Genomic DNA, 26859 nt, shown 5'->3' with positions numbered 1-26859 from the left:
CAACGTGGCTAAAAATCCACCAACAGGAGAAAACACAGCTATAAATCCTCCATTAGGAGAGTGGCATGGCAAGAAATCCACCAACACAAAATGCTGTGGTAGAAAACCACCAATAGGTGACCAACGTGGAGCTAAAAAGCCACTACTAGAACAGCATAGGACTAAAAATCAACCTGCAGCAGAGTGGCACAGCTAGAAATCCACCAATACTAGAATAGCACAGTTAAAAGTTCTCCAATAGAGCAACACGGCTAAAAATCCACCAATAGGTGAAAAACATGGCACTAAATAAGACCATGGCATGGGACTAAAAACCCACCAATAGGAGGGCTGCATGGCTAAAAATCCTCAAATAGGAGAAACACCCAACAACACCCACCAACGACGAACAGCATGGAATGAAGCACAACATCTCGGCCTGCACGTGGGCAGAGCTGATGGATGACCCGAGTGGAATGTGGGTATTTTCCTGCATTGTAGCCAAACGGTCAGAGAATCTGTATCATATAATCTGACTGCAGCACATAAGATACAGAGCTGATCTGAGGGGTTACTGGCTGTCCAGGGTGACATGCAGTGAATCATAAGAGCTCTGTAATCGCAGAGGGCAGAGAGCGCCTCATAAAACAGCTTCATTCCTGAATTTGCATTTTTACTTTCATTTTTTGCACTGTAGCTAGTTTGCAGCTCCAGGCGTAATAATGCGGTGGTTGTGGTTTGATGTTAATGCAGAGGGGACACAGTCTAAGACCCAGATAAACTCGGTCAGACCCTCTGGGACCTTACACTCAGACTGAGAGGACTGAAGGGGAGGTGGTGGGCTGCAGCATTTAGCGAATACTTCAGAGGTTGTGACTGGGAGCCAAAAAGGAAAATACAGAAAAAGTGTTTAACTTAAGTTTTAAGAAAACAACCGCTCTAAAGGAACGGATCGTAAGCTATTTTTGAAGACGACTCAAGGCGAAAAACCAACTCTATGCAGTTTTCCATCCCAGATGTGGTCAATCAGCAAAGACATCGCTTACAAACACTTCAAGTCAATAGTCACCCAAATCTTTTCTGTGAAAACATCCCTAAAACTTTTCTCAACCCTCTCAAAGCGTTTCCAGGTCTTCATTAAGAGCATGCAACAAGTTGGCAACAGACTTCTAGATGCGGCTCAGGACACACTAGTATGGAGCTCTGCTGGCGACATCCCATATATATAAAAATAATGCGTGGCCACGACTTAGTAAAGCGTGGGAATGAGATCCTAATGCGTGTCCATGACTTAGTAGGCAATAAGACATTTAAGCCTTGACCACAGCTTAATAAGGCATGATCTCGTTCCCTTGCCTTGTCAAGCTCATGGCCATAACTTAATTATCTCATTCCCATGCCTTACTAAATTGTGCCCATGCATTAGGATCTTGTTTCCATGTGTTAATATGGCGTGGCCACGCATTATTTTTATTTATACAGGCACGGCTCCATACAGTAAGATTTATTGTGAACATTTAAAATAAGCAAAAAATATTGCATGCAGTGGGGGTCAAATTTCGGCACAACATCTGTTATCTGACCACTGCGTTCAGCTACATGGTGACGTTTTGCTCATTTTTATTTTGTCCTATACCACATCAAGAAGTCCCCACCACCTTAATGAAGACCTGGATTCGGTTTGAGTGGGTTGAGAGAATTCTTGGGGATGTTTTTACGGAAAAGATTTGGGGGACTTTTGACTTCTAGTGTTAACGTGAGCCTCGTAGCTCCAGTGCTGAATGAAAGAAGAAGAATTTGGACACCAAACATGTCTTGGCTGAGCGACGACATCTGGGTTAAGTGGAAAATCGTGCAAATTTGATTATTTGCCAAACCAGTCATTTGACAGTACCATCATTTGATTTGATGAAACGTTTAAAAAAAAAACAACTTCTGATTTTTTTAACACTGTTTTTGATCTTATTTTCATGTATCTGCATAGTATCTAGAATCTAGAGCCCGACCCACTTTCCTTGGAATAGATGGCATGAATGAGTTTTCAGTGCCAGACCAGACTTGCTGTGTTCTAGATGAATGGTGATCTTCTCTTGTGTGGAATGCAATTCCAGTGCAGTCTTTCTGTTTGGAATGCCGTCAGTTTTTTGTATGTTTAATTGGAGATTTGGGATGTTGTTGACCGTATCTTTTGCTGTTGGCTCTGAGTGCAGTTGTGACCACTGAGACCTCCCACAGTTCAGTATGTTGTCTAAACTTGATTGCATTTTTCGTTTGAAACCTTCCTGATCGAGTCTTTGTCAGTGACCGAAGCAGGAACGTTGTTCTAACTTGTTTTTTGCTTGTGCAAAACAAATTAGCTTGCACACAGGGCTTTAGGCAGCCAGGCGTGTGGTGTATGTTTCTTGCAGAGGTGAATAATATTTGGTTATTTGCTCAGATGCTCTCAGTTTGTGCAGACACCACTGATATTCTCCACCAAACACCATCGTTCTCCACCAAGCAGTGTAATTGCCCATTAAACACCACCAGTCTCCACCAAACACCATCATTCTTTGTGAAGCACCATCAGACATCACCAAGCACCAGCCTTCTCTATGAAGTACCAACATTCTCCACCAAACACCATCATACTTCACCAAGCACTATAGTTCCACACTAAACACCACCATTCCACATCACAGTTACCTCCACCAAACACCACCATTCTGCATCGAACACCAACGTTATCCACAATGTACAATCATTCTCCACCAAGCAGCACCATTCTCCAACAAACACCTTCATTTCCCACCAGACACCACTGTTTCCCAAACACCAGTATTATCCACAGAACACGCCGTTCTTCACCAAACGCCATCATCCCTCACCAATGCCGATATTCCCCACCAAACGCTGACATTCTCCCCAAACGCTGACATTCTCCACCAAACTCCTCTAAACGCCACCGTTTCTTCACCAAACATCAACATTATCCACAAAACATGATTATTCTACACCAAGTAGCACCATTCTTTACCAAACACCATAATTCTCCACCAAACACTGATGCTCTTCACCATTCTCCACCAAACACCAGTATTCTCCACCAAACTTCATCAAACATCATTATTTATAAAACATCATTCTCCACCAAACACCATTATTGTCCACCAAACGCTGATGATCCCCACCAAACACTGACGTTCCTCACCAAACACTGACGTTCTTCACCACACTCCACCAAACACTACCAAACTCCACCAAACATCATTATCCACAAAACATGATTATTCTACACCAAGTAGCACCATTCTTTACCAGACTCCATAATTGTCCACCAAACGCTGGTGTTCCCCATCAAACACTGACGTTCTCCACCAAACTCCACCAGACACCACCGTTCTCCACCAAACATCAACATTATCCACAAAACCTCATGATTCTACACTAAGTAGCTCTATTCTCTACCAAACATCACCATTTTCCAATAAATACAAGCATTCACCAAGTTATAATTCCCCACTAAACACCAAACATTCTCCACCAAACACTTGCAAAGTGTTTCTCCTCCAAGCACCAATATTCTCAAAGCCAAATGAACCAGTGTGAATGGAGTAGAACATTCTAGAGTTCACATCTTTGTTGTTTTATTCATTTTTTTATTTTTATTTTCATTTTTTGCTTTAACAGACGAGACTCTTCAGCGCCTGAACGTGTACATAATCATCTCATGAGTTGAATGAGCCCCATGCTAGCTGGTGGGCTATAAGCGTCCATTGTTAGCTGCATTATTATTGTAACTTCAGACACCAAACATGGACTACAATTGGAGTTAAGGGGGGGTTTAAATGTAGTTATTTACCAAACTTTAAGAGTTTTGTTGTGTCTTGTTGCATGTTGACCCCTCCAGCTCAGTAGAGGAGCCGTGATGGGCCGTCTGTCAAACGTTCTCCAGAACACAGCTCAGCCAGCAGGACGGAGAAGTCTTTACTTGTGACTGAGGCAGAGGAAGAGCTCAGTTGTGGGAGAGTTATTTTTCGTCTTAATTAGGCTTTTCAAACGACTAAAATAATCACAGTTAAGCACATTTGTCTTATTTGCTCACATTTAACCCCAAAGGAAGATTTGTTTCTATTTAAAAGCAAAGCACTTTGTTTCGCTCTCTCTGTCTCTTCCTCTCTCTCTCCCTCTCTCTCTCTCTCTCTCCCTCTCTCTCCCTCTCTCTTTCTCTCTCTCCCACTCTCTCCTTCTTCTTCATCTCTGTCTCTCTCCCATTCTCTCTCTCTCTCTGTCTCTCTCTCTTTTTTCTTGATCTCTGTCTCTCTCCCATTCTCTCTCTCTCTCTCTCTCTCTCTCTCTGTCTCTCTCTTTCCTTTTTCTTGATCTCTCCTTTTTTTTTATCTCTGTCTCTCTCCCGTTCTCTCCCCATTTTTGATTTTTGCATCTCTTTCCTTTTTGCATTTCTCTCTCTCTCTCTCTGTCTCTGTCTCTCTCACACACTCTCTCCTTTTCTGTATTTCTCTCTCTCTTTCCCAACTTTTTGCATCTCTCTCTCTCTCTCTCTCTCTCTCACTCTCTCTCCCACTCTCTCCTTTTTCTTTATCTATGTCTATCTCTTGTTCCCTCTCTCTCCTTCTCTCTCTCTCCTTTTTCTGTATCTCTCCCCCCCTCTCTCTCCCCACTTTTTGCATCTCTCCCCCTCTGTGTTTCTCTCTCTGACTGTGTTAGTGTTGAATTTTCATTAGGGGGGGGGGGTGTGTGGAAGGAGGATGGTGATGGGGGAGGGGAGAGCAGACTGCCCGGGGGGGTCCCGTGGGGAATTATTAGACATTATTGACGTGTAGGTCCCAATCAGAATGAGGGGTAAACGGTTGTCATGGAGATGGGAGGTTGGGGGGGTGACAAGACAAAGAAAGTGCTCCCTGTCTCTCTCTCTCTCTCTCTCTCTCTCTCTCTCTCTCTCTCTCTCTCTCTCTCTCCCGCTCGCTCTCTCACTTGGTCTCTCGCTCTCTCACACCACACAGGCCATCGCTATGGCAACCTGCAGGTTGCCGGGTGCCCTTGTGGAGAGGTCCTGGGACGAGCAAAAAAAGAGGGATTATAACAGACTGAATTAAAGAACATCTGACCCTGTTACAGAACAGAGAGATGGAGGGAGAGATGAGAGGGAGAGATGAGGCAAGGAGAGAGAGAAAGTTGAGACAAAGAGGAGAGAGAGGACGTGAAGGAGAGGAGAGAGCAAGAGGACGGTGGGGAAAGACAGAGAGACAAAGATAAAGAGAGGAGACAATGAGAAAGAGAAATGGAGAGCGAGAGAGAGTGAGATTATTAAGGTAGAGACAGACAGAGTAGTAGGAGTGAAAGGAAAAAGAAGAAGAGGAAGACTGCTTAAAAAGATGAGGAGTGTGGGAGAGAGAGACAGAAAGAGAGTGAGGAAAAAGAGAGACCGAGGTAAAAGGGCGAGAGGAAAAAGATAGGAGAGTGAAAGGTGAGAGTGGGAGGAAAAAATGAGAGAAAGAGAAGAGGTGTGTATAAATATATATAGATGTGTGTGAATAGAGAGAGAGAGGAAAAATGAGGGGGTGACAAGAAAGAGAGAAATAAGTCAGAGGCAGACAGTGAGGGAGGTGAGAGAAAAGACAGAGGAGAGAGGAAAAAGAGGGGAGAGTGGGGGTAAAAAATGGAGAGAAGGGGAGGGAGGAAGGAAAAATAAGATGGAGAGAAAAAGAAGGGAGAGAGAGGGAGGACAGTATGAATTGAAGATATTAAACCTCAATTAAGCTCTATTAAACCAGTAGAGAGATCAGTGGTGGAGAGCAACCTGGAAACCTCTGTGTGTGTGTGATTTTGTGAGTGTGTGTGTGGGTGTGCGTGAGTGTGTGTGTGTGTGTGTGTGTGTGTGTGTGTGTGTGTGTGTGTCTGTGAGTGTAAGTGTGTGTGTGTGTGTGAGGTGTGTGTGTGTGTGTGTGAGTGTGTGTGTGAGTGTGTGTGTGTGTGTGTGAGTGTAAGTGTGTGTGTGTGTGAGTGTAAGTGTGTGTGTGAGTGTGTGAGTGTAAGTGTGTGTGTGTGTGAGTGTAAGTGTGAGTGTGTGAGTGTCTGTGTGTGTGTGTGTCTGTGTGTGTGTGTGTCTGTGTGTGTGTGAGTGTGTGTGTGTGTGTGTGTGAGTGTGTGAGTGTCTGTGAGTGTGTGTGTGTGTGAGTGTGTGTGTGAGAGTGAGTGTGTGTGTGTGTGAGTGTGTGTGTGTGTGTGTGAGTGTGAGTGTGTGTGTGTGTGTGTGTGTGTGTGTGTGTGAGTGTGTGTGTGTGTGTGTGTGTGTGAGTGTGTGTGAGTGTCGTGTGTGTGAGTGAGTGTGTGGTGTGTGTGTGTGTGTGTGAGTGTGTGTGTGTGAGTGTGAGTGTGTGTGTGTGTGTGTGAGTGTGTGTGGTGTGTGAGTGTGTGTGTGTGTGTGTGTGTGTGTGTGTGTGTGTGTGTGTGAGTGTGTGTGTGTGTGTGTGTGTGTGTGAGTGTGTGTGTGTGAGAGTGAGTGTGTGTGTGAGTGTGTGTGTGTGTGAGTGTGTGTGAGTGTGTGTGTGTGAGTGTCTGTGTGAGTGTGTGTGTGTGAGTGTGTGTGTGTGTGTGTGTGTGTCTGTGTGAGTGTGTGTGAGTGTCTGTGTGTGTGTGTGTGTGTGTGAGTGAGTGTGTGAGTGTCTGTGTGTGTGAGAGTGAGTGTGTGAGTGTGTGAGTGTGTGTGTGTCTGTGTGTGTGTGTGTGTGTGTGTGTGTGTGTGTGTGTGTGTGTGTGTGTGAGTGTCTGAGTGTGTGTCTGACCTCCTGATGACCAGCTCAGTGTGACACTGTAATAATTGAACATTAATAATTGAACACCTGTAAATTTCACCGATTGAAGATTTATTCACATATACTCAACAGTTCTCTCTTTCTTTCCCTTTCTCACTCTCTTTCTCTCTTTCCCTTTCTCACTCTCTTTCTTCTTTCTTTCCCTTTCTCACTCTCTCTCTTTCTTTGCGTTTCTCACTCTCTTTCTCTCTTTCTTTCGCTTTCTCATTCTCTTTCTCTCTTTCTTTGTGTTTCTCAATCGGTTCTCTTTCTTTCCCTTTCTCACTCTCTCTTTCTTTCTCTTTCTCACTCTCTTTCTCTCTTTCCCTTTCTCTCACCCTTTCCCTTTCTCATTCTCTTTCTCTCTTTCTTTGCCTGTCTCACTCTTTCTTCTCTTTCTTTCTCTTTCTCACTCTTTCTCTCTTTCTTTCCCTTTCTCATTCTCTTTCTCTCTTTCTTTCCCTTTCTCACTCTCTTTCTTCTTTCTTTCCCTTTCTCACTCTCTCTCTTTCTTTGTGTTTCTCACTCTCTTTCTCTCTTTCTTTCGCTTTCTCATTCTCTTTCTCTCTTTCTTTGTGTTTCTCAATCGGTTCTCTTTCTTTCCCTTTCTCACTCTCTCTTTCTTTCTCTTTCTCACTCTCTTTCTCTCTTTCCCTTTCTCTCACCCTTTCCCTTTCTCATTCTCTTTCTCTCTTTCTTTGCCTGTTTCTCACTCTTTCTTCTCTTTCTTTCCCTTTCTCACTCTCTTTCTCTTTCTTTCCCTTTCTCACTCTTTCTCTTTCTTTCCCTTTCTCACTCTCTTTCTCTCACTCTTTCCCTTTCTCACTCTTTCTTTCTCTTTCTCACTTTTTTCTTTCTTTCCCTTTCTTTCACTCTTTCCCTTTCTCATTCTCTTTCTTTCCCTTTCTCATTTTCTTCTCTTTTTTCCCTTTCTCACTCTTTCTTCTCTTTCTTTCCCTTTCTCACTCTCTTCTCTTTCTTTCCCTTTCTCACTCTTTCTCTCTTTCCCTTTCTCATTTTTTTCTCTTTCTTTCCCTTTCTCACTCTCTTTCTCTCACTCTTTCCCTTTCTCACTCTTTCTTTCATTTTCTCACTTTCTTCTTTCTTTCCCTTTCTCTCACTCTTTCCCTTTCTCTCACTCTTTCCCTTTCTCATTCTCTTTCTTTCCCTTTCTCACTCTTTGTTCTCTTTCTTTCCCTTTCTCACTCTTTCTCTCTTTCTATCCCTTTCTCACTCTCTTCTCTTTCTTTCCCTTTCTCACTCTCTCTCCCTTTCTCTTTCTTCTCCTTCTTTCCCTTTCTTTCTCTTTCTTTCTCTTACTCACTGGCTCACTGGTTATAAGTAAAACAGCTGAACAATGACAGCATAACATCATAAGTTTATGTTCAGGGACCCCCAAATTTTTGAGTTTGAGTTATTCAGGGGGTCAAAGAGGTTAATTAGGAAGTCCTGGACCCCCAGCATTTCACCGTGATCTCAACAGTGCATTTAAACAGAAAAAATAAAATCTTATTCTGAAATAAGATTAGATAACAGGGGAAAACAGGTCACTGCTGTTCTCTCCTCATTCAGTATTCAGTTAATGAACACATTTATACAGTCTAACGTTGACTCTGGGGTCTGAGGGCGTTTTCTTCATTTTTGCATAAAATCCCCCTTTAAAGGCTCTTGCACACAACATGCTACCCTCATATTATTTATCAGAATGTTCAGAACAATCCCTGCTCTCTCTGTAATGAGGCTCTTTTGACCTGGAGCACCGTGTACGGAGATAATTGGGCCTAAAAGCTGAAAAATTAAATCTGTTTTTAGAAATGATTAATATCTCTTGTGAAAACAGCTTTACTCATGTGGACGGGTTGGTTTTGTGCTCGAAATGGGTTTATGAAAGTCTCAGGCTCACAAAAGTAGTAGAGTGTATGAATTAAATAGTCATGGCAACTTCAGCAGCTGTAAACTCTCTGCATTTCACATGAGTCTCCGATGTGGACTGAATGGAGAATGAAGGGTTTCCGGCATGATGGTCAGTCCTTAGTGATTTCCTGAGTGTCCACTGGTCAGTTTCACACAGAATGTAGACGGACACACGAATCCACCAGTTCCACACGGTGAGAGGCAGATGACGTGTATCTCAGCCCCTCTTCATAGGCTCATAACTCCGGATGTGAGTCTCGTATGATCTCGTGATAAGATAGAACAGAAATGACAACTCTACAGATTCAGGGAATGGTTGAACTGGATTTCTGTGCTGGATTATTGCAGAGATATTAATAGAAACGTCGAGAAACGTCTAATTTTTTAGACTAATTTTATTATTATTATTAGTATTATTATTCTCAGGTGGCCTCATGTGTTGTAGTGCCTGAGCCTGGAGGTGGAAAAGGTTGAGAAACACTGGTCTGGGAGGTCCTGAGGATTCCTCACTGCTCATACCACGAACACGTTGCTGAGATGTTTCAGACTCTGCGGCTCTGCCGTGATTAGATTAGCGTTAGAGGGGCTGTGAAAGGTCCTGTTGTGTGCAGAGGTGGCCGTATTGTTAGTCTTATTAAAGCTGTATGGAGGATCAGCTGTTTTAAATCCTCTCACTTAAACCGGTTTAACCCCTTAAGCCCTAATCCTAGTCCTGTCCTCCTGCTCAGATCTTATGTTAGTGTGTGTTTCACTGAATCTACATCAGCACCAGCTCAGCTATATCTAATATGTAATCAAGTCTGTTGGAGATTACTGAACAGCTCCACTTTCATACACTCTTAAAGATGGTTCTTTATGGGTTCTTTAGAAAGAACAGTGGTTCTGAATAGAACCATGAGCACTCAAATATCCATCTATGTGCTTAAATGGTTCTTTACATGGTGGAACCGTTGTTCAGATTGATGGAGAATGTGCTGTATATGGTTCCATATAGCACCAAAAAGGTACTGCTGTTGCTTGACATGATAACAATAGCAGAACCCTTTTGGTGCTATATGGAACCATATACAGCACATTCTCCATCAATCTGAACAGCCATTCCACCATGCAAAGAACCATTTAAGCATGCAAAGGGTTCTTTGAGTGTTCATGGTTCGATATAGAACCATTGTTGTTAGTAAAGAAGCCTTGAAGAACCATCGTTTTTAAGAGTGTGCTCAGCCAGAGAACCGCTCTACACTTTAAACCAGTTACAGAACAGTTCCTCAGGATAAAGGGGGCAGAATGTAGGACAGAGAGAAGAGGGGAAATAGAGGGCGAGAGGGAGAGAGAGAAAGAGAGAGAGAGAGAGAGAGAGAGAGAGAGAGAGAGGGACCGAGGAGACAGAAGGAAAAAAGAGAAACAGAGAGGAAAAACAGGATACAGAGAAGGAAAAGAGAAAGCTAGAAAACGGAAAGAGGGGGGAAGGGAGAGAAAGAGATGAGATAGATGGAAGGAAAAGAAATAAGGAAGGAGAGATGAGAGAGAAAGAGGGAGTTAGAGATGGGGAGATGGGGGGAGAGAGAGAGGAGAGACAGAGAAGGAAAAGTGGTAGAGGGAGTGAGAGACGGAAAGAAAAGAGCGGAAAACGGAGAGAAAAGAGGGAGAGAGAAAAACAGGATACAGAGAAGGAAAAAGTAAGGGAGAAAACGGAAAGAGCGAGGGAGACAAAGATGAGATAGATGGAAGGAAAAGAAAAAAGGAGGGAGAGATGAGATAGAAAGGAGGAGTTAGAGATGGGGAGATGGAGAGAGAGAGAGAGGGGATACAGGGAAGGAAAAGTGATAGAGGGAGCGAGAGACGGAGAGAAAGAAGAGGACAGACGGAAGTAAGGAAATAAGATGAAGCAACTGGAGATAGAAGGAAATAACAGAAGGATTCAGAGCGAATGAACAAGGACAGAGGGGAGAAAGACGGAGAGTTAGTGGGAGTGAAAAATGGAGGAGAAGAAAAAGAGGGAGTGAGAGAGAGAAGGAAGATGGGAAAGAGAAGGCAGGAGGGAGGGAAGACAGAGAGGGCAAAGAGAGACGAGATGAAAAGGAGTTGGAGATGAAGACGCTGAAAATGGAGAAGAAAATGAGAGCGAGAGAAAAGGAGTTGAGAGTTAGTGGGAGCGAGAGATGAGAAAGATAAAAAAGAACAGAAAGGGAGGAGAGAAAGAAAGGGAGAAAAGGAAAATGGAGGGAGTGAGGGACAGAGAAAGAAGAGAGGAGGGGAAGGGGAGAGAGACGGGAGATGGAGAAGGGAAAAGAGAGAGGGAGGGAGAGACAGAGGAGAGGAGAGGAGAGAAAGTGAAAGAAATGCAAAGACGCAAAGAGAGCAGGGACGGAGGAGAGAGAGAAAGAAGGGCAGAGAGAACAAAGGAAACGAGCGGAGAGGAAGTGTGATGTGTGCCGAGTTCTATTTCTGTCCTTCGCCTCATTCTGCGATCACAGGAAGGCAGGAGGTCGGCAGGTTTGCGTTACTGCTAGAGCTGGGCGACACGACCAAAACCGTTATCACGCTAAACAAAATTCATATCGGTCGATATTGATACATATCAAAGCATTACTTCTTTCAAGTTTGAAGGCTGATTTTTGCTCCTGGGTGGTCAGTTGCTGTTTTAAACTATCCTTTATGGCCAGAACACGACAGACACTCATCAAACAGTGGAACATTTCACGAATCTGTCACGGGAGAGTGGGCGAAAGTGTCTGATTGGCTGTTTTTATCAGCTGGAAAAGCACGGCTATTTTGTAATAGTCATAATTTAAGAAAGAAAGCAGATTATTTTAGCGGTCTGGTGTCGAGCGCTCGGCTACCCCGCTACAAATGCTAAACAAGCGGCCAAAAACAGTGCTAAACCTTTTAGTTTCTCAACAACGTCAGTTTAGTACGAACAGCAAACACTAGCTGGTTTGGTAGGTCAGTGATGGACCACACCGCCTCACTGCGGTCACTCCTACCACATCTATATCGGAGCGTATCACAGTATTCAGACAGCAGCTAGCAGACGACTGGGTTTCTCTATAGTAGTTTGAGGGGTGAACTGCAGTATATCAACACCAGACAAACAGAGTCCGACTTTTAGGTACGTTTAAACTGAAATCAGTGCTTTTGTGTCTTGTTTGATCTACAGTAACATCAGTTCTCTGTGTTGTGTGAGTGACAGAGCTGCTTCAAGTCAGCCAGCTGCTAAAAACAGCTGGCCTGGGACGCTAACGTTCTCCCACTCAATGCCACACATACATACAGTGGTGTGAAAAAGTGTTTGCCCCCTTCCTGATTTCTTATTCTTTTGCATGTTTGTCACTTTTAAATGTTTCAGATCATCAAACAAATTTAAATATTAGACAAAGATAACAAGTAAACACAGAATGCAGTTTATAAATGAGGATCTTTATTATTAAGGGAAAAAGAAATCCAAACCTACAGGGCCCTGTGTGAAAAAGTGATTGCCACCCCTAAACCTAATAACTGGTCGGGCCACCCTTAGCAGCAACTACTGCAATCAAGCGTTTGTGATAACTGGCAGTGAGTCTTTTACAGCGCTGTGGAGGAATTTTGGCCACTCATCTTTGCAGAATTGTTGTAATTCAGCCACATTGGAAGGTTTCTGAGCATGAACCGCCTTTTTAAGGTCATGCCACATCTCAATCGGATTCAGGTCAGGACTTTGACTAGGCCACTCCAAAGTCAAATTTTGTTTTTCTTAAACCATTCAGAGGTGGACTTGCTGGTGTGTTTTGGATCATCGTCCTGATGCAGAACCCAAGTGCGCTTCAGCTTGAGGTCACGAGCAGATGGCCGGACATTCTTCTTCAGGATTTTTTGGTAGAGAGCAGAATTCATGGTTCCATTTACCACAGCAAGTCTTCCAGGTCCTGAAGCAGCAAAACAGCCCCAGACCATCACACTACCACCACCATATTTTACTGTTGGTATGATGTTCCTTTTCTGAAATGCTGTGTTGCTTCTACACCAGATTTAATGGGACATACACCTTCCAAAAAGTTCAACTTTTGTCTCGTCAGTCCACAGAGTATTCTCCCAAAAGTCTTGGGGATCATCAAGATGTTTTCTGGCAAAACTGAGATGAGCCTTTATGTTCTTTTTGCTCAGCAGTGGTTTTCGTCGTGGAACTCTGCCATGCAGGCCATTTTTGCCCAGGGTGGCAATCAGTTTTTCACACAGGGCCCTGTAGGTTTGGATTTCTTTTTCCCTTAATAATAAAGACCTTCATTTATGAACTGCATTTTGTGTTTACTTGTGTTATCTTTGTCTAATATTTAAATTTGTTTGGTGATCTGAAACATTTAAGTGTGACAAACATGCAAAAGAATAAGAAATCAGGAAGGGGGCAAACACTTTTTCACACCACTGTACAGCATCCTCAGTTTACTTCCTTGTAAATCAGTGCTGTAGCATGAACCCACTTCTTTCTTTCACTTTCATTGTTTGTGAATGCTCTAATACTAAAATATGACTGAGCGCTGTGACAGTGCTGTAGTTGAGAGGAGCAGACGTGATTTAACGCTGCTAAACCTTGTTAGGATGTAAGGAAAGAGGTGAGTCCACTGATCTCGTCACTCACACTCGGTCACAGGAGAACAGATCGCCGATCGCTCCACTCAGACAGGAAATATATATAACGCCACGTTCCTAAAGTATATTTGGCGACTCATTTTACTCCTCGTCCCCTCCCTCTCTAATCATGTGAAAAGCTCTGAAGTACGCCATCTCCTGGCGACAACAGAGTAGTGTCGCTTTTCTTGCAGTAAAAAACGCCACCAGGGCTGTCGCTGAACGTGAAAGTGTGAGAGTGGTTTATTTATCCAACATTTCTCATAGTTCTATCTAGGAAAGTTATATCACGATAATTATTGTTATCGTTTTATCGCCCAGCCCTAGTTAGTGCTGAACAATACATCGTTAATACATTGTTATTATATCGTTATTATGATACTGACCTTACCGATCCTGATATCATAGAGAGCTGCAGTATGCAAATGAGCCTCTAACCAATCACAGTGTTGTTTAGTATGTGCTGTGATCGTCCTTAGAGACAAATAGGATTAACTTTAAGCAGTAATAATAATGATAAGTACAATAACTGAGTAGGGTAAAATATAAAAATAGAAAACGATAAAATAGAAAACAATATATATATATGTATATATATATATATATTATATATATATATATATATATCAAATGAGTGACAGTTTACCAAGAAAACAACTAAAATAAACTAAAAACTAAATCTAAATCAGCTGTATGAGTTTTAATGAATCTGATCATCCTGTTATTTACAGAAAGCACTGATGTGGTGTAAAATCTCGCTGTCTGTGCTGGTCTCACGCCGTCCTCGCCCAGATTTCTGCAGCTCAGAGTTCTGGGAGGTGGAGAACCTGGTGTGGGTGAGGGCTGTGGACTGTGAGGCTCCTTCAGAACGTCTCTAGTTCAGCGTCTGGCTGGAAGCCACGTTGCTCGTCCCAATTTAAGACCCACAGACTGAAATAGCTGCAGCTCCTCCACTGCTGGAGACTGCAGGACCTTAAACAACCCTGCAGTCTCACGCTCAACTCACCACCCAGATAACATAACAATATAATATAATATATAATATAATATAGTATAATATAATACAATAATGTGGCACTCCCAGCCACATTAGAGCATTGATGCGATTTTGCTGAATTTCTAAGTGAATTTAAGTAAAAAATATAATGAAATACACACTATAATATAATATATCATATAATAATAAATACAGCAACTCTGGGCAAATTACGTGTTTTGTTGAAGTGAAATTATGTAATAATAATAATAACGGTGCTTTTCTGCCAATTGTAGTGCACAATAGATTAATATAGTGGAAAAAATAAAACATAAAAGTTAAATTGTGCCATAACTTTTGTGTTTTTTCCCTAAATATGTTAAATTCATATAATAAATAATTATATGAATTAAACAATTACATAGTCAGTAATTGTGCACTAAAATGTGCAGAAGTGTGAGGAGGGGTGCCCACACTTTTGCATAAGTAAACACTGTAGACAGACTCCTCCCCCGGCGGCGCATAGGCCCCTCCCCTTGCTGTGCACAGACTCCTCCTTCTGCTGTGCACAGACTCCTCCCCCTGCTGAACAGACCAACAAACACTGTCCAAAATTATTTGGGGAAATAAATATTTCTCCATTCACTTCCATTAAAATTTAGGAATATTTTTCCTTCTCCTGTAAAGTTACCTTTTTGGAGATATGAGGTTTTATTCCCACAGAAGCAATTTGACAAAGTTCTGGTAGTGTTATGATTGTTCTGGTATGTCCATTTGTTTTAATAAAATAAACATAATTAAGGTAAGATAATAGGGTCACTCAGAGCAAAAGGATTTTAGTGTAAAATTCAAGATCAGTTAAAAGTCCCAAATGTATATTCAGCTCTGACTTTGATCCATTTATATTTATGTAGAAATTCATGCAAACGTTTTTCCATTTTCCATTTAGAAACACGTAAAAGCACCTATCATAAACCTGAAGCATGTGACTCATCTGAAATATTTTTTGTGTCCTAGATAATGAGTTTGCTACAGGAGCAGGAAATGAGAAAATGAGAAATCTGTTCCTGTCAGAAAAATAAACCTATATTCACTGTATGAATTGCTCATACAGACGAGCCTCAGGCTCAAATCCACCCAGTGAGGAAGCGCTGTGCCTTTGGGCCGCCAACGACTAAGCAGCGCTTCATGGAGAGAGGAGGAATATCTAATAGAAGGATAACAACGTTTGTGCTTTAGCTGTTTTTTTAAACCGTTTTTGCATAAAAATGTATTTACAAATGCATTTCTGAATGTAAATTAAGAACATCCAGCACAACTGACACAGCTTGAACACTATACCTTTACAGTAAAGTGTATTTTACAGTAAATGTATTGTACAATTTACAATAAAGTCAGAGTGCAATACACTACAGGAAGTGTAGGGGGCGATATGGCTTCTACTGTTTCATTTAAAAAGCTCTATAATGTTCATATGATCCACACAGTCACTCTGACAGACTGTAATACACTACAGGAAGTGTAGGGGGCGATATGGCTTCTACTGTTTCATTTAAAAAGCCTCTATAATGTTCATATGATCCACACAGTCACTCTGACAGACTGTAATACACTACAGGAAGTGTAGGGGGCGATATGGCTTCTACTGTTTCGTTTAAAAAGCCTCTATAATGTTCATATGATCCACACAGTCACTCTGACAGACTGTAATACACTACAGGAAGCGTAGGGGGCGATATGGCTTCTACTGTTTCATTTAAAAAGCCTTTATAATGTTCATATGATCCACACAGTCATTCTGACAGACTGTAATACGCTACAGGAAGCCTAGGGGGCGATATGGCTTCTACTGTTTCATTTAAAAAGCCTTTATAATGTTCATATGATCCACACAGTCACTCTGACAGACTGTAATACACTACAGGAAGTGTAGGGGGCGATATGGCTTCTACTGTTTCATTTAAAAAGCCTCTATAATGTTCATATGATCCACACAGTCACTCTGACAGACTGTAATACACTACAGGAAGTGTAGGGGGCGATATGGCTTCTACTGCTTCGTTTAAAAAGCCTCTATAATGTTCATATGATCCACACAGTCACTCTGACAGACTGTAATACACTACAGGAAGTGTAGGGGGCGATATGGCTTCTACTGTTTCATTTAAAAAGCCTCTATAATGTTCATATGATACATTTTTATTCATTGTTATCACTGGTAACTGATTTTGTCCTGACTGTCTCCGTCTCTGCCAGTCTCTGATGTTCCTGTTCTGCGTGGCGGCGGCTGGTCTGGGGTTGAACCTGCTGGCTCTGGCGGTTTATCTGAGCTGCCTGTGCTGCTGCAAAAGGGATGAAGAAGCTGAGGAGACGAAGAAGCCCAACTCCTGCTGTGTCACCTGGGCGGCCGTGGCTGCTGGACTGCTCAGCTGGTGAGTCAGCGATCAATCAGTACATGATGAGTTTCTGGGACGGAGTCTGCAGGTTGATTGGTGGAGGTGGGAACGTCTAGGAACACGTAAACGAGTGTGCGGTGTTTTAAAACGGTGCGTTAACAGTGGAGCTTAGGACTAACAGCTGTGTTAACCTGAGGAGCAGAGCTGAGTGAGCTAACATCACTACCGTCAGTTACTCCGACATAAACACTGCTACCATCGTTCTGTAGCTGAGAAATGGAGCTCTTCACGTTTTCAGTGAGTCATTCTTAGTAGATTCTTAATAATTCATAGTAGATAATGAACAATTCATAAAAATGACTGAATACATCATAGTAGATACTTAATAACGTATGGTAGGTATTTAAGTAGTAGTTGCTGAATAATTCATAGTAACTGATGAATAATTTATAGTAGCTGCTGAATAGGGTTAAAAGATTACCCAATCATTTCAAAACAGAAAAAATAATTCTCTCTCCTTCCCTCCCTCCCTTCCACCCTTCCTCTCTCCCTCCCTCTCTCTCTCTCTCTCTCTCTCAGTAGTGCTTTATTGGCATGAATGTAATGAAAAACACTGTTGCCAAAGCAGTTAATAAGAAACACATAAAAATAAGAAAAAGATGATATAATAAATTATAATAGAACACTAGAAAATACGCTATTTACAGGGTTATTAGTAATCAAAAAGAAAAGAAAAATAAAAGAGTCAAGACAAATTTCATAAATATATAATAATCAATAAAAATCAATATCAGTTTCTCACTGGTTGTCCCTCAGGTTGTGACAGGCGGTCACGTATCTGGCTGCGTGTGTGATCAGCTCGCTCTTCTCTCCAACACGTACGGCAGCTTCTCAGAGTCACTGCAGAGCTGAAACTCAGGACAGACGCTGCTCACCTTCCCATAGAACTCCTTTCTAATGGAGTCGTATCTCGAGCAGCTCTGTGAGGAAGTGCAGCTCCGTCTCCACCACTGAGAGCTCACAGTGAGAGCACAGCCTGGTCTCTCTGGGTAACCAGCTCTGTCTGAGAGCTCACAGTGGGAGCACAGTCTGGCCTCTCTGGGTAACCAGGTGTGTCTGCGCCGGCCAGTTTCAATGTCCAGGCTGTGCTCACTGAGTCTGTACATGGTCAGCACTCTCCTCAGTTTTCTGTCTGTAATTGCTGTGAGGTGCGGTGCTAAAGTATAATCTCGATTTAGGGCCGAACAGCACTGAAGCTTGTGCTGTTGATGTATTTGTTTGGTGATAATCTGATTGGGTCTGATTTTCTGGGCGGGCGTGTGGTCAGGCTGATTGGTGTTAGTGATATCATTTGGTTGTAGGTCACTGAGACTCAGGTCTCTCTCTCTCTCTCTCCCTCTCTCTTTGCCTCTCTCTCTTTCTCTCTCCCTCCCTTCCTCCCTCTCTCTCTTTCTGTCTCCCTCTCTCCCTCTCTCTCCCTCCCTCCCTTTCTCTCTCCCTTCCTCTCTCTCTCTCTCCCTACCTCTCTCTCCCTCTTTCTCTCTCTCTCTCTCTCTCTCTCACCTTCCCTCTCTCTTTCCCTCTCCCTCCCTTCCTCCCTCTCTCTCTTTCTGTCTCCCTCTCTCCCTCCCTCCCTTCCTCTCTCTTTCTTTCTCCTTCCCTCCCTCCCTTCCTCTCTCTCTTTCTCTCTCCCTCCCTCTCTCCATCCCTCTCTCTCCATCTCTCTCTCACCTTCCCCCTCTCTCTCTCTCTCTCTCTCTCTCTCTCTCTCTTCTCTCTCTTTCTCTCTCCCTCCCTTCCTCCCTCTCTCTCTCTCTCTCTCTCTCTCCCTCCCTCTCCATCTCTCTCTCTCACCTTCCCTCTCTCTCTCTCTCTCTCTCTCTCTCTCTGTGGTCTGTAGCTGTACTGATCAGCAGATTGTTTGTGTGTGTGCCCTGAGTTTAATCGAGTTTCTGATCTGTCTGTGGTTTGATAAATGAGTCGACTCTGCAGGTCACCGCGGGCCGTCTCGCTCCACATCACACCACCTCTCAGTCTCTCTCTCTGTCTCTCTCTGTCTCTGATGGACTGAGGTGGTACACTCTCAGAGACAGAGCGACTCCCAGGATAGGTGTGTTGGGAACTTTATATTCTTTATTTATATGATTCAGTGATTGTTCTGCTTTGTTTAGGTTGGTTATTAACTTGCATGATTTCTCCTCATGCGTGAAGCGTCCCACTCAAAATTAGTCCCGCGACGCAAGATATTGTGGTGGGTCCCGCAGGTCCGGCCAGAGTTCAGACCTCTAGTGTGTGGTGCAAACTCCACTATACTGTGTTATTATTATTGTTGGTACTTATAAAAAAGACTGTAGCTGAATAAAGTGTGAAGTCTTGTACAGTCTGTACCTGTTTCTTAGTTATAAGCTAAACTGAATCTGTCAGTGAAAGCAGTGTCTGTCTGTGGTTCTACTGCGTTCTTACTGTTTAGTGCGGAAAACTGCATTTCGTGTCCATCGGAACTGAATTAGAAGCATTAGTGGTTGAAATCTTCCCTCTGAAATGGGACCCTCAAATAAAAAGAGCATCACTTCATTAACAGCTACCAGCGCTGCTCTGTAGGCGACCCTGCCAGTCTGCAGTGACAGCAGAGGAGGGTAAAGTTCAGCTCCTCACTGCTGGGCTTTAGTTACATTTAGGGCATCATATGCCTTCGAAGAGGGGGGCAATTATTTATGATCACCCACCCCTAATTCTTCAGCGATATGAAGCTGAAGTCAGATATTCACCAGCTTCTTGTTCGAATTTTCCCGTTCCACCTTAAATGCTTAACCATTTAAGGTGGAACGAGAAATTTAGCTAGCTGGCTACCGAGACATTAGCATACTACTAGCGTTTTTATATGCCTGTTTGAAGAAAAAGGACCATAATACACTGAAATGACATTAAACTAAGATAATATTATGATTAATGTAATTTTTTAACAGAGAAAATTCTCACATTTGTGGGTTTCTTTGGTCTCTTGTTCAGCCATCTTGCCAGTTTTTCTTTTTTTCCATTCCTCATTGGAGGGTCACTGAAAAACCTCTGTTTGGAGGGTCATGTAGCCCCAACACTTCACCCTCCCCCTCTATCTCAACAAGAATCAGGACACCCTACCCCTAGACCTGAACATGCAAAACGGAGGGGTAGGGCTGAGTGGTGGTGGCGAGGGGTGAAATGGGACTGGGCCTTATTGCATGTTTGTATTTACCACCTTTTTACTCCAAATATTTGAGATATTTTACTGTGTCATTTATCTCTTAATCATCTAGAGCCTTTCAGGCATTTCAGTGCAGCACATTCTTATATACTTACACGGAAACTCTTTGCTATTTTAATGTAATTTAGCTAAACTCTTGGAACGAACCATCATATTACCCCAAAATAATGATCTAGTTGTTTAGAGTTTGTACTGTAATGTTCATATCGCTCAGTTTTAATGTGCTGGGAGGAAATCTAAGTTCTTATCAGGCTCTGTACTGATTTAATAAAGATTTAATAAAGTGTCTAATTTGTACAAACAAACAAATCAGATCACTGTTAGCTACACCAAACATCTCTATCTGTCCAATTGATCTCAGCACTTCATCTGAGACCGACTCTGAGAACTTCTCGAACTGTTTGGGATCCAGTGTCTGATTTTAGTGTTTCGTGTTTGCATGCAGGGCAGTGAATCGTGCAGATACGCTGAATTGACCTCTTGGCCTCAGTAGAGAGAGACTAGTGTGCTGGTGTCTGAGAGCTGTTTACCTCAAATACAATGAGCTCCTGAGAAAGCTCACGAGGAACATACTCCTCATTGCTGACCAGCAGACGTATTACAGAAACATCCTCTCTTTCAGTCCTAACTTGAGATCTGGTAGATCAAGATAAAAAATTTCACACGTTCAAATTACAGAAGCAGATCTGATCTCAAATTAGGTATTTTATCTTATCTTACAGCATCTTATCTCCAGTTAGGACATCTTTACCTACTCTATCAAAGTCGATGATCAACTGTCATGCCTGTTGCCTAGCAACCGACCATACACACACACACACACACACACACACACACACACACACACACACAGCTGAAACGTAAACAACATCAAAATAATGTTAGAAATGTGAGTAATTCTGTGATATGTGATAATTCCATAGGTGATCATCATTTGTCTAAATTTACCTGATAGTCTAAGCTTACTTAAGTACCATTTGTGGTCAGAGTGTGAACAGATGACACCACAGCACCTACACCCGCAACGCTTTCTGTACCGTGAGAATTCTGTAGGTGATGATCGTTTGTCTATATTTACCTCATAGTCCGAAATTATTAAAGTGCCATTTGTGGTCGGAGCACAAACAGGCCAGTTTCACAGATCACACCGCAGCACTTACGCCAACAATGCTCTCCATCTTCAGGAGCAGCAGCCTAACTCAATAAGCGCACAGCTGACTGTCACGGGACTGTCAGACGCTCTCAGCAGTCGCCTGAGTTTCATTTAGACCCTTCAGGCCTGACTGCTTCTTCAGCAGAATGTCTGTGATGGAGGTCTGGGTGATGGAGATGTGTGGAGATGGTGCTGATGTAACACTGAGTGATGTTTTGGAGCAGAGAGATTAGAGCGCTGACCCCTTAAACTATCACAAGGGTCCACACTTCTGTTCCTCACTCACATAACTTTAATATCTCCTATTCTAGTGTATAGGAGTGTTTTTTAAGGTTGTTTATGGACTAATATCTCCTAGTGTATAGCAGTGTTTATTGAGGTCGTTTATAGATGAATATCTCTTATTCTAGTGTAGAGGAGTGTTTAATAAGGTCAGTTATGGACTAATATCTCCTATTCTAGTGTATAGGAGTGTTTAATAAGGTCATTTATGGACTAATATCTCCTATTCTAGTGTATAGGAGTGTCTATTGAGGTTGTTTATGGACTAATATCTCCTATTCTAGTGTATAGGAGTATTTATTGAGGTTATTTATGGACTAATATCTCCTATTCTAGTGTATAGGAGTATTTATTGAGGTTATTTATGGACTAATATCTCCTATTCTAGTGTACAGGAGTGTCTATTGAGGTTGTTTATAGACTAATATCTCCTATTCTAGCGTACAGGAGTGTCTATTGAGGTTGTTTATGGACTAATATCTCCTATTCTAGTGTATAGGAGTATTTATTGAGGTTATTTACGGACTAATATCTCCCATTCTAGTGTACAGGAGTATTTATTGAGGTTATTTGTGGACTAATATCTCCTATTCTAGTGTACAGGAGTGTCTATTGAGGTTGTTTATGGACTAATATCTCCTATTCTAGTGTATAGGAGTGTCAATTGAGGTTGTTTATGGACTAATATCTCCTATTCTAGTGTATAGGAGCGTTTATTGAGGTTATTTATGGACTAATACCCGCTATTCTAGTGTATAGGATATACACTATACATGACTACAGAGCCAGCACATTTGTTTTATAGTCCTTTGTGAATAATTTACAGTAATTAATGGAAGATTTGTTGTAGATATTGAATAAATTATAGAGAAAATAAAAAAGTTTGCGGTAGGTAATGAGTAATTTATACTAGATACTGAATATTCATAGTCAATAACGAATAATTCATAGTGGATTATAAAAAAATCCTAGTGCATGCTGAATAATTCATAGTAGAGGCTGAATAATTCATAGTGGATACTAAAGAATTTACAGTAATTTGTAGTAGATATTAGATAATGAATTTTAGTTAATGTTTACTTGTAGTAGATGGTAAATATTCATAGTAGATACCGAATAATTCATACTGGATACTAAAAATTCCTAATGCATTCTGAATGATTCCTAGTAGATGCTAAATAATTCATGGCAGAAACTGAATAATTTACAGTAATTAATGGAAGATTTATAGTAGATATTGAAGAATTCATAGTAAATGTCGAATAATTCACAGTAGTTAAAAAGTAATTTATACCAGGCACTGAATATTCATAGTAAATGCCAAATAATTCATATTGGATAATAAAAACAGTGCATACTGAATAACTCATAGTGGATGCTGAATAATTCATAGTGGATACTAAATAGTTTACAGTAATTTGTAGAAGACAGTCGATAATTAATTGAAGTTAATGAATAATTTGTAGTAGATGGTGGATATTCACAGTAGATATCAAATAATTAATTCTGAATACTAAAAATTCATAGTATACTAAATAATTACTAGTAATTACTGAATAAGTCGTATTATATACTGAATAATTCATAGTAGTCACTCAAAAAAAGACACAAATGCTCTTCTTTGCCCCACAATATAATCTCCATGTTATCTTTTATGAATTATTGCCGAGGACATCAGGCGATGGTCTTCCACTGAACTGAGCTCAGAGCTGTCCGTTCATGCGAGACGTTCTGTAGCCTCCGATCCAGTTGCAGTTCCTCGAAGGTGTCTAGAACTGGTGCTTTTCTCTGGGGACTTTTATTGGGTTAATAGAATTTGTGATATTTATCATGGTTATTAAAAAGGCCTGACTGACTACAGTAGCTCTGCTGTCAGCATGTCTGTGTGGCGTTTTGGTTTGTCAGCAGGAAATGACTGAGACAGTATGAGGAGCTGAGCAGTGTCGCAGAACACAAACAGGTACTGGATGGAGAACAATAAGCTGGAATAGCTGGAAAATAAAGGCTGTTATAATCAAAAATCTCTTATTCTAGTGTATAGGAGTGTTTTAATAAGGTCATTTATGGACTAATATCTCCTAGTGTAAAGGAGCGTCTATTGAGGTTGTTTATGGACTAATATCTCCTATTCTAGTGAATAGGAGCGTTTATTGAGGTTGTTTACGGACTAATATCACCTATTCTAGTGTATAGGAGCGTCTATTGAGGTTGTTTATGGACTAATATCTCCTATTCTAGTGTAAAGAAGCGTTTATTGAGGCCGTTTATGGACCAGTATCTCCTATTCTAATGTATAGGAGCATTTATTGAGGTCATTTATGGACTTATTTCTCCTATTCTAGTGTAAAGAAGCATCTATTGATGTTGTTTATGGACTAATATCTCTTATTCTAGTGTATAGGAGCATTTATTGAGGTTGGTTATGGACTAATATCTCCTATTCTAGTGAATAGGAGCGTTTATTGAGGTTGTTTACGGACTAATATCACCTATTCTAGTGTATAGGAGCGTCTATTGAGGTTGTTTATGGACTAATATCTCCTATTCTAGTGTAAAGAAGCGTTATTGAGGTTGTTTACGGACTAATATCTCCTATTCTAGTGAATAGGAGCGTTTATTGAGGTTGTTTCTGGACCAATATCTCCTATTCTAGTGAATAGGAGCGTCTATTGAGGTTGTTTATGGACTAATATCTCCTATTCTAGCGTATAGGAGTGTCAATTGAGGTTGTTTATGGACTAATATCTCCTTTTCTAGTGTGTAGGAGTGTTTATTGAGGTTGTTTATTAATAGTTTATTGTAGCTGTTTATGGATTAATATCTCCTATTCTAGTGCCTTAGTGTAGCCTAATTAGTGTTTGGAGAAAACCAGCCTCAGATGCTCTCTTGCTGTGTGAATGGTACTTTTCTTCTGTTGAGATGAATTCGTAAATACGTGCGTGCAGGAAAGAGCGGACGCCTAAGCAGATTGCCTGGTCTAGCATTAGTGTGTTCGTGCATGGGCTCTGTTTAAATGTCAGCGTGTGTGTCTCCTCAGGGGCGTCTCTCCATCTTTGCGCACCCTTTGCTTGGGTTTGATTCCTCTCTGCTTCGGGGCCTGATGGTGTTGAGTGCCTGAACCGCCTCCAGAAGCAGAAAAAAATGAGGCAAACGCACGGCCATCTGCTCAGCAAATGAAGAGCGATGCTCCGCTTCCTGTTTGGGACCCCTCAAGGGTCCAGAGTCCTTCCTAATGAACTGAAACGCCACGTCTGCATCAGGCTTCCTCCACACTGTCTGCACAAAAACAAGACTTTTCATTTTTGTCTCATTCTATTTCATTGCTTTTTTGATCATTTGAGTCTCTGATTTTTTTTTTACATACAGCTACAATAGGAGACATTTATGGTTTAAACTGTAAGCCTAACTCTAATAGTCACGGTTCACCACTGTTCATAGCAGATCACTGTTCATTAATCATTTATAATAGTTATTTCAGTAATTCTGAATAATATGCAGCAGATACTGAATAATTGGTAGTAGATACTGAATCATTCATAGAAAATACTGAATAATTCATGCAGATACTAAATAATTAATGGTAGATATGGAAGAATTCATAGTTGATACTGAATAATTCGTAGTAGATGCTGAATAATTCATAGTAGATGCTGAATAATTCATAGTAGATCCTAAATAATTTGTAGTAGATGCTAAATACTTCATAGTAGATGCTAAATTATTAATAGTAGTCACTGAATAATTAATAGTAGATCCCGAATAATTCATAGCAGATACGGAATAATTATAGCTGTATATATGCCTGTAGATAGGTATCTATTTATCTATCTATCTATCTATCTATAATTGTAGATGCTGAATTCGTTCACATTACCAGGTTGAAGTGGCACAAATCAAATATTTTGCCCTAATGTGACTCAGATCTGACATTTTTGCAAATCTGATCGGATACGTATCTGATTCATGGTCATGCGACCTTAATGTGACGCTCAGATCAGAATTCATGTGATTTTTTCTCCACTGCACGTGCGCCATCATTCAGCGTTACCATGGCAACAGCGCCGAACAGAAGTTAAAGCCTGTAAACGGTGGAAAAGCAGCTCATCTCACCTTTTTCTCCTTCGTCTCGCTCTAATAATGAAGCTGAGAGCTGATCAGAGTTAATTATCTTCACAGTGAAGCTCGTTCTGCTCGTTAGTTTGTGCTGATGATGAACGTGATTCATTCACGTGACGTTACTGAGTAGGATGAGCTCATGTAAGTCATTTCAGGACGCCGGTTCGTCACATTAATGACAGATTTGAGTCGCTTACCTAAACGAGTGTGAACCATTCCGTCAGAAGATCAGATTTGAGCGATGAGGTAATGTGAACATAGCTTAATAGATGTGTCTTCAGTTCTGAAGACGTCCCTCAAGATGTTTTAATATGTCTCCATAATAGTGTCTTCAGGCAAGTCTTTAGATTTGCATAGGTAAATAATAATAAGGCAGCAGTTTTACAGGAAAAAGTGGAGAGATGTGGGTTATTTTCCATTCTGCATTAGAGTGGCTTTAAACCGATGATTTTAACACACTGAAGGGCGCAAATTTGGAACCGCAGGTTTTCTTCAAATGATTTCATGCATCTTAATTTAGAGACCTGTGCAGACTTTCAGAACAGTTAAATTTAGCCCTGCTGTCAGCACAACATCCCCTAATGAGAGCAGAGTGGACATGTTTGAGCTGCAGTTTGCTTTCGTAATTGATGTGTTTGAAGAGCAGCTGTACACAAGTGTGTTTGTTTTTTTTTGTTGTAAAAAATGTAATTGAGTACAATTGAGTAAAAGAATAAACCAAAAACACAAATTAAATGACCCTGCGTGTGTATACACCGATCAGTCATACCATTAAGTCCACCTTCTTGTTTCTATACTTACTATCCATCTCATCAGCTCCACTGACCATATAGTCTCACTTTGTAGTGCTAAATTACAGACTGTAGTCCATCTGTTTCTCTGATACTTTGTTACCGTGTTCTTCAGTGGTCAGGACCCCCATGGACCCTCACAGAGCACGTACTATTTGGGTGGTGGGTCATTCTCAGCACTGCAGTAACACTGACGTGGTGGTGGTGTGTTAGTGTGTGTTGTGCTGGTCTGAGTGGATCAGACACAGCAGTGCTGCTGGAGTTTTTTAACACTGTGTCCACTCCCTGTCCACTCTATTAGACACTCCTACCTTGTCAGTCCACCTTGTAGATGTAAAGTCAGAGACAATAGCTCATCTGCTGCTGCACAGTTTGTGTTGGTCATCCTCTAGTCCTTCATCAGTGGTCACAGGAGGCTGCCCACAGGACGCTGTTGGCTGGATATTTTTGGTTGATGGACTATTCTCTGTCCAGCAGTGACACTGAGGTGTTTAAAAACTCCAGCAACACTGCTGTGTCTGATCCACTCGTACCAGCACAACACACACTAACACACCACCACCACGTCAGTGTTGCTGCAGTGCTGAGAATGATCCACCACCCAAATAGTACCTG

General features: G+C 41.6%; 1 protein-coding gene across 3 annotated transcripts in view; it reads left to right on the top strand.

The window, feature by feature from the left end:
• The window catches only part of ttyh2 (tweety family member 2), a 115557-nt gene that overhangs the window by 22965 nt on the left and 65733 nt on the right, over positions 1 to 26859 (top strand). For all 3 annotated transcript variants that reach the window (XM_036571928.1, XM_036571927.1, XM_036571930.1), the window contains exon 2: positions 16522 to 16697. In XM_036571928.1, the coding sequence (XP_036427821.1) occupies positions 16522 to 16697 (176 nt within the window). The remainder of the gene's footprint in view (positions 1 to 16521; positions 16698 to 26859) is intronic.

The sequence above is a fragment of the Colossoma macropomum genome, unplaced genomic scaffold, assembly GCF_904425465.1.
Source record: "Colossoma macropomum unplaced genomic scaffold, Colossoma_macropomum, whole genome shotgun sequence".
NCBI classification, from domain to species: domain Eukaryota; kingdom Metazoa; phylum Chordata; class Actinopteri; order Characiformes; family Serrasalmidae; genus Colossoma; species Colossoma macropomum.
This window is presented reverse-complemented; position numbering and strand designations above follow the sequence as displayed.